This window comes from Colias croceus, chromosome Z (assembly GCF_905220415.1).
Source record: "Colias croceus chromosome Z, ilColCroc2.1".
Classification (NCBI taxonomy): domain Eukaryota; kingdom Metazoa; phylum Arthropoda; class Insecta; order Lepidoptera; family Pieridae; genus Colias; species Colias croceus.
In genome coordinates, this window is record NC_059568.1 from 2574299 (window position 1) to 2583170 (window position 8872).

The following is an 8872-nucleotide window of genomic DNA, read 5'->3' on the forward strand; positions in this document are numbered from 1 at the left end:
ACATATCTAACTAAACACAAAGATAAAATCCCTTAAAATAATAGATACCTAAGAAAATTAATTAAACACGAAGCGAAACAACACCCACCTTCGTGTAAGCCAAGTCACATTAAAGCAGTGAACCTATTCAAAAGAAAGTCAGGTAATTCACTTAATAGCGGTCATCTCTCTCTCATCATGGATTCTAGCTGTTCGTAACGACCTTTTACGAGAGCATTTAACTAACGAACGAGGTATAACCCATAGTTTAAGAGTCAGTGATAATATAATTTCGAAGACCATCGTTTACTGGCTGACTGAGAATTGGGGCGGATTTTTGTCATGTGCATCCATCACTAATGAATTGACGCGAAAGAGTCATCGCCAGGCGCTCTAAAAACAGGTCGTGCGTATGGACAGTTCCAATTAAATGGGAATTATCAATACGGTTTTATTAGATAGGAATAATGAATTTCGATGAGAATTTTATGGAAAAAAAGTAGCAGAGCTAGTTGAGATTGTGGTAAGATTCGAGGAGAATTGGCTGCATTCTTCAGCTTTCCCTCAGGCATTGGCGCGTTGAGTGGAGTCGAACTGTCTCACCGCAGAAATTCGATTGACAAGCGGTGCGCTTGGACGAGTTGTCTCGCCGAATATCTTCAACTAAGCTTCAACTGATATTTCTTTAGTGCAGCCATTTTAAAAGTATTACAAAGTGGATTTTTACCGATTCAAAGAAGTTTCTATCATTTTGAATACCCCTAATCGTAATGAAAATCGATGAGTAAAGCATGAAAATCTTCATCACAAGAGAACTGATTATGACCTCAAATTTTTAAGCAAAACAAGGACAAATCACTAGCACTCTACACTATTCAATTCAGCAACCCTATTGAAAGCTACACTTAACTGGAGACGTTGGTTTCGCTTAAACTGACATACTTAAAGTAAAGATGAAAGGAGAGAGTCAATATTTTATATCGCTATAAAAATGTTTGCGACACCTTGAAAACATGAATTCGTGGAGGTACGCTTGTGTATAAAAATACCGTAACTGTTCCAGGCTTGGAGATAAAAGCGAAAATCATCTCTGCTCGATTGTACATAAAGTACACGAATTAGCCATTAATAACAAAGATGGTGTGGTCGTAAAGGACCCATAAAATATAGGCCAGGTGCAGGAAGGGCGAGCTGATAAGAGAAAAATATGCTGTTTGAACTGCTGTGTTTTTGTTCTTTACATTTGCTTCTTGTTTGAGCTAGCTTACGGATGTTTTGTTATTGTTTTTAAAACATTAATGCAGTGCTCTTTATTATTGTATAATAAGTATAGTGTTACATTGTTTAACATATACATATATGACAGATCAGATAAGTTTCATATTATATGCTCACCAGTATCACCACAGTTGGACTGCTTATAAGGTATTTTTAATAGATTCTTACTCATGAAGCAAAATTTATTTTCATTCCATACTAATTATAAACGTGTATTAGATTAAATATTTTAACGAAAATATTATTACAATATGTCATAAAATATTTTACATTCTATATTATAATTTACCTAAAATACAAAACCTACATTACTTACAGAATTTGTGCAGTATCTCCAACAACAATAGAATCAGGACACACTGTTAATATTTCTCGTAACCGCGAGATTACAGGAAGGTTGAGGTGGCCTTATGAAAGTGACGTCAAAGCCCGACCACGAGCCAAATGAACACTGTTATTGACTCTGGCCATTATTTGCTATTCTGATGATCTCGGTACAAAATTATTTATATAGAGCAATCTTAATGATTAATTTCGTTATTAAAGTCTGTTTGATCACCATCCCACACCCCGATATGTCCGATATTGGAATCCAAGCGAAACCACCGCGACGGATACGGCCGCACTAAATAATTCCGATAATGATGAAGTTTAATGGAATCTCGTCCCAGGATAACGATTAGGTGGAATTGAAATTTTATCCATTCCACTTCGCAGATACGTCATCTATAATTCATATTTCATACATTATGCAAAATTTCATAAACGACTCCGACAAAACCGAGTTTAAATATTAAGGATCCGCGTCCAATTTTTTGATGGACAAGTCCTAATTAAATAATGATGAAATATGGCAATGTTTTAAGTGCTTAGTTTAATTTCTTATTTAAATATCAGCGCTATCTAAAATTACACAGCGGGAATAATTTGTTGGTGGGAGGTTGGTAAGGAAAACAACATTATATTGTTGAACTAGATTTAATTAGCTGCTTTAAATTCATTATTCAGTACAAATAAGAATACGGCGCGAGGGAAACTCAAAAACAAGAACAACTAGAGTTGCGATAAATTAGGATTAGCGATACAAGTGATTATCGCTTAAATTGCTCACAATTTCTGGTTCCCAACGATCCCCAATCGATAGGAGCTTCTCTTTGTTATATATCAGTTCTTCGTGAGTCTCCGTGCAGTTCTCGAAGTTGGGACCTTCTACTATGGCATCTACGGGACAGGCCTCTTGGCAGTATCCACAGAAGATACATTTGGTCATGTCGATGTCGTATCTGACGGCTCTTCGGGAGCCATCGGCGCGTTCTTCAGCTTCTATAGTTATCGCTTGAGCCGGACAAATCGCTTCGCAAAGCTTGCACGCTATACATCTCTCTTCTCCAGATGGATATCTCCTTAAAGCGTGTTCACCTCGGAAACGCGGGGACAAAGGACCCTTCTCAAACGGATAATTGATTGTTGCTGGTTCCTTGAATATGTGTCCTAGCGTGACAGCAAAGCCTATTGAAAAGAGGCGGGATTTAAAATGAAACATGTGCTTAGCAAAAATATTATGAAATCAATAAAAGCGGGACAAATAAGGGAATTTTTACAGGTGATTGTTATGGGGTAACAATTCTAGTAAATTGGAGCAATGTTTTTTCGGTAACAATGTGATAAGCTCTTTCATACAGTGAGATATTTGACAGGATAAATAATATGTCTAGAGAGCTTATTACGTCTATGGACCCTACAAAAAAAAGTTGACTTGCTGAATTTAATATTCAAGCCTCATAATACTCAAAATAATAAGGTAGAAAGAATTTATTATGAATATGTAGCTTAAGTTTTAATTTATAAAGTTTATTTATAGATAAGGATAGGCAAGGTAGGTATGTATTTATTCACATTACTTTGAATATTTATAAGATAGATATAGGTATATCTCTATCTTATAAATAATAATAATTAATATATAATTTTATCTTCATTTTAACTCTTTACAAAGTTGAAAACTTGTTTTAAAATTAAACCAATTACATTGCTGTAATGATGTCATTAAAATTAAATTTCTGATATTTACTAAATCTTTTGGTTGTTTTACTGAGACCCTGTAATATTTTATTACAAGTAAAAAAATAAAGATTACAATTTTACCAACATATTTTATTTATATTTATTGATTATGATTATTTACCTGATGAATTTTGCAAGAATATCTATAGTTCTTGGTTCATAGTAATGCAATCGACAAAATGTGAGTTACGACTTTAGCCATAAAACGAACGACGTAAGGTCGATGACGACGACAAAATCGGATGCTTTTCGATTGTAAAGCTTTTCGATAACTGATTGTGGATCATTTTCAAGCTATCATAGTTTACTCCTTTCGTTAGTCAAGAGAACCAAATTCATATTGAGGGCACGTGAAAGTGAGATTATAAGTCAAATCTATTATTTATTAGAGGTCCGTCCCGGCTTCACCGGTCACCCGTGGTACATGTTTACGTTCTCTCCATAAGAACCATCCTCGTACAAGGAATATTATAAAAGAGGAATTAACGAAATCGGTCCAGCTGTCCTCGAGATGTGCGCTTAGCAACACATTTGGCGATTGATTTCTATGACACAGAAGATAAATCTGCACAGTTTTTCCAATTATTTCACCTTTTTTTATTGAGAATAGGGAAGCGCTAGACTACAATCTCGCCTGGTGTTGAGATGTGGTCTAAGATGGTACGTGGTTCCGTAAAAGGTACCTGTTCACTCTACGCTTGAAGAACCCCATATTGTACTCGTCAGGGGACACAGACTCATGAAGCATGTTCCAATCCCTCGCGGTGTGAATACACCTTTGGATATGAACGTGCGCCGTGTGGGTGTTTTGTGTAGGTGTGTACCAAGGGCGAAGCCAGGGCAGAAAGTCTGAGATAGTTTTCATAGTAATTAATTAATCCGCATCAATGTATATTAATATAATAGAATTAACTTATTAATTATGACCATCCATACAGATGGAAACGACGTGGGTTTCCGAATGAAGCCCACTCGTCGTGGATATCTAATAAGTACTTAATTAAAAATATCTTCTAATTATATTTTTATATGTTTTTATTTATCAATAAAGTTTATATTTATTATATTTCAAACCAAGCGAGAAGTTTTCTGGAAATATAGACGGAATACAAATTTTATACATTTACTTAACTACCTCTACTAGGTAGGTATAAACATTTTACAAAAGCTTGCTCATTTTGTAGCTTTCTTGGATATTATATTATTGTTTTTTATTGTTTAACATAAAATAATTCTTAAATAAATTTATTTAATACCGTTAAATGCGAGTTTCTAGAATTCGATAACAATATTATGATTAATAAATTATTTTCAGTATTGAGAGAATATTTTATAGCTGGATAATATTTTCTACGGTAAACGGATCATTTTTCAACGATTGCTCAGATTATCTTAATTTTTTAAACTAGAATAAAATGAACAGGTTATTATGTTTTTAAATTTGTAATATTTTTCTTATTATGAATATAATATTAAATATAGGGTTATATCAAAGTCTTACGTGAGAAAGTTCTCTTGAAATGCATCACCTTTTTCCTAGTCTATACTTATATAAAAAAAAAAAACTATAGATTTCCTTAAAGTACATATCTTTTTGTTTTCAAGTACCTTATTAATAACCATAAATAGATTGTATAGTAAGTACAATACAATACCATAAGTAGTGTAGAAACAGCGGTGTCAACAAAGAACAAATCTACCGATGCAATAACGGTACCTCTAGCTATTTCCATCCAAAAAACAGCGTTCGCCATTCTATCTATGACGTCACCGAATTTAGTTTTAGGGGGCTGATCGTTTATGTAAATGAAGTTCACGTCGTACTTCGTCCTAGGGCAGCAGTAGTAAGGCGGTACTGGTGAATTACAAGGCGGTATATACCGAGGTACGGGAATAGCAGGCGGTCGAGGACACGGCTCATACCCGCAGTCCCCAGAACTCCCGAACCTTATCGGAACCTTCCACCAATTCCTCGTTCCACGCAGCATGTTCCAACAAAGCTAAAACGTCACAACGTTAACGTCACAAGTGCCACAGATAAAAAGCCTATTAATTTTATCTCAAGTCATTTTTAATGGCCATTATTTTTCACGTAAAGAGGTTTGACGCGCTCCGAATCGATCGATTAAGTAAGTGTCGAGGTTAAGCGATGAGATTTTGATTTATAGGCGTGATGTAGTTGGCTGTAATTTTTGGTTATATTATCGGAGCATCTTAATTTACTGTTCAAGTATTTTATGCGAATTTTTATCAGAGCTCGGGCTTGTTATAAGGATCATATTTGACTAGTTTGAACAGAGTCAACTATAATGGGTGAGTAGGTAATATAAAAGTAAATAGTAATATTAAATGTAGATAATGTATTTTAACTAGTATGGAGCATTGTACTTATATATGTATAGTTTAAATTATCCTCGAATATAAAGAGTCCTAAAAATATGAATGAACTATGTAGTTATAAGTAAAAAAAAAATAATAAATAAGGAAATTTATTTTGCCTTTGTTATCCCAATGAATAAAACTAAATGAGATTTAACATGACACGAATTAACTGAATTCATTTATGTACCAGTTAAATACTTTCAGACTAGTTAATGATCAATTAGTTATCGATACAGTAATTGAGAAAGAGCCATTGTTTCATTTAATTACAATTCACAAAATTACTTTGTTACGTGCCTACTCATCACCCTACAACACGAAGCTATTTATTATCCCAGGTTCCGAAATCCTAACCAATTAATTAAAGGGAAAAGTAGCCATGATTTGTTTAACGCTACAAATTCAACATGTCGTTTAAGTTCAAAATGGCGGGCGACGTGCGAAATTGAGCAATTAATGAGTAAACAACCAATCCATTACGTTGATTAGGGGCCACCAATTAACCCAAGAAGTTTATTCGAGTATGGGACATTCGTATTGGATACAAACCGCTTGCCGGTGACCCTCAGCTTGGCAATGCGAACTCGGAATGATATTTGTACATATAAGTCTTAGAATATGTACATATATAATATAAACTGTCGTAGAAGCGGCATACGCGTAAAAATACGTTCCATCTGAAGTCAGCTAATTAACCGGGTTGCGTTTAGTCGGCTCTAATAGTTCAGGATACATCGCCCATTTTTGCAAGTGACTACTATCAAGCTGATTTTCCGTTTGTAGCTTTATTTTGATGAGACACCGAATAATTTCCTGTACGAAACTCTCGATTGTGGTAGCTAACAGAGATAACAAGGATAAAATTTTTTGATTTGATGGTTCTCAAATATTTATTACGCAATTTGTAGGACAATATGTCTGTTGAATTATATAAACATTAACTAAGTGAAAACAAAAAAATCAGCTTGTTAGTAATCATTTATGATGACCTCGTTATCGATACACTTTGGAAAGGGGGACTCTTTGAACAAACCATAGATTTTGTAGGACAAATATTTTTTCGAATAATTTAGGTAATTATCTTGAGATTGAACACAAAAAAAAATAAAGCTACAAACGGAAAATTAGCTTGATAGTAGACACTTGCAAAAATGGGCGATGTATCCTGAACTATAACTCTTTTCGGCTAATACTGTAAATGTATCCTACTAATACATATTATAAATGCGAAGGTTTGTGAGGCTGGATGGATGGATGGATGTTTGTTATTCTTTCAAACAAGTACTACTGAAGCGATTATAATGAAATTTAGCATGTTGGTAGCTGAAGACTCAGAATAAGAAATATTCTTTCAGAATAAGACTTTTTATCCCGGAAATCCAACAGGAACAGGATCTATGCGGGCTTTTATTTGAAAACGCGGGCAAAGCCACGGGCGGAAATCTAGTGTTATTTTTTTGTCTAACTACGGAGAACGTGAATGTGTATGTTTGTATGTTTATGTGTGTACAATGTTTATGTAGATAACGCAGAACGGCTTTACTGTTAGATTGTTCGCATAGACCGCTTCTACTTCAGTTTATATATTATTACTAGCTTTCCGCCCGCGGTTTCGCCCGCGTTTTCAAAGAAAAACCCACTTAGTTCCCGTTCCCGACAGATTTCCGGGATAAAACTAAAGATGGTGTGCGAATTTTATTATAATCGGTTAAGTGGTTTAGGAGTCCATTGAGGACAAACATTGTGACATGAGATTTTATATATTAAGATTACTAGCTTACCGTCCGCGGCTTCGCCCGCTTTCTCTAAGACGATTTGAGATTTAAACTATCCTATCTCTCAAGTTGGATCAAACTGCACATGGTGTGTGAATTTTATTATAATCGGTTAGTTAAGTGGTTTAGGAGTCCATTGAGGACAAACATTGTGATACGAGATTTATATATATTAGATGTATTCTAAGGTAAGTGAAGATGAAGCCTGATAAGGCAAGTGAAGATGGAGCCTGATAAGGCAAGTGAAGAATCTAATGGCCAGCGACGGTAGTCACCTAATTCGTCATGACATAAGACGTACGTAGGTGAAACTGAGAGTTAGAGCCCTAGAGAATCTAATTCAAGATTGAATTTTCCCTTTCAAGAACTGTCGTATGTTATCCATACTTAATATTATAAATGCGAAATTAAATCTGTCTGTCTGTCTGCTACTCAATCACGCCTTAACTACTGAACCAATTTGCATGGAATTTGGTATAGAGATATATTTTGATACCCGAGAAAGGACATAGGATAGGTTTTATCCCGGAAATCCTACGGGAACGGGTATTTCTTTGAAAACGCGGCGAAGCCGCGGGCGGAAAGCTAGTGTGGAATAAACGGTTTTTGGCTACGGTGTATTTATCAATAACTGTAAGTCATGATTGAAATGAATTTGCTTTCATTCCATTTAATGTAATAGTCACCCGTCCTTTGCATATTTTATGTTTCTCAAATATATCAAGGTTATTAGCTACAGAGTACACTCGTGTGCGAAAGCGACATCAAAGTGAATTGCCAAGAAAATATCGAACTCACCTTTCAACTGTACAATATAGTGTTATTCAAGCGACTCAATATTGTCTGGCAATAACAATCAGTAAATTGCTATTAAAGCTCTCCTGTTACTCTCGCTTTGATGAATATCATAGCAACATAATACAAAATTACGTTACGTTTCAGTGATTAGAGGCATAAACGCACAATCTAAAATTCAAGGTTACAAAATTACTAAGGCTATCTAATCCATTATAATATAAGTTCGAACTAAAATATAATGCCACAACTTTCACGAAATCAGAGACAAATTTCAATTCAGTAGGTCGAAGTAAAGTGAAATAAATTCTCGAAAAATTGAGTGGTTTCTGAACGAAAAATCGTCCGTTTGATAGCTGTCTAGTTGCAGTTACAGTTTGTAACGGACACAGCAATTTCTACCGGGTACTGTCCGCTTTTACATTTCACTCATCTATACTATCTATACATATAATAAATCTGTAGAAGGGTCAATTCTGTACATTCAAAATATTGAAAAAATAAATAGCAGGGGGTGTTACTGGATCGATACCAATCGTCTGTCTGTCTGTCTGTGTGTTAAGGCATCACGTGAAAACTAATGGTTCGATTTCGATGAA

General features: G+C 34.9%; 1 protein-coding gene across 1 annotated transcript; it reads right to left on the minus strand.

Moving 5' to 3' along the window:
- Window positions 1–2284: 2284 nt before the first annotated feature.
- LOC123705391 (NADH-ubiquinone oxidoreductase subunit 8-like) lies at window positions 2285–5309 on the minus strand. Its single transcript, XM_045654136.1, has 2 exons — window positions 5039–5309; window positions 2285–2766 (listed from the first exon to the last, which is right to left on the minus strand). The coding sequence occupies exons 1-2, from the start codon at window positions 5307–5309 to the stop codon at window positions 2333–2335; spliced, it is 705 nt and encodes a 234-aa protein (XP_045510092.1). The 3' UTR covers window positions 2285–2332.
- Between the last annotated feature and the right edge of the window lie 3563 nt (window positions 5310–8872).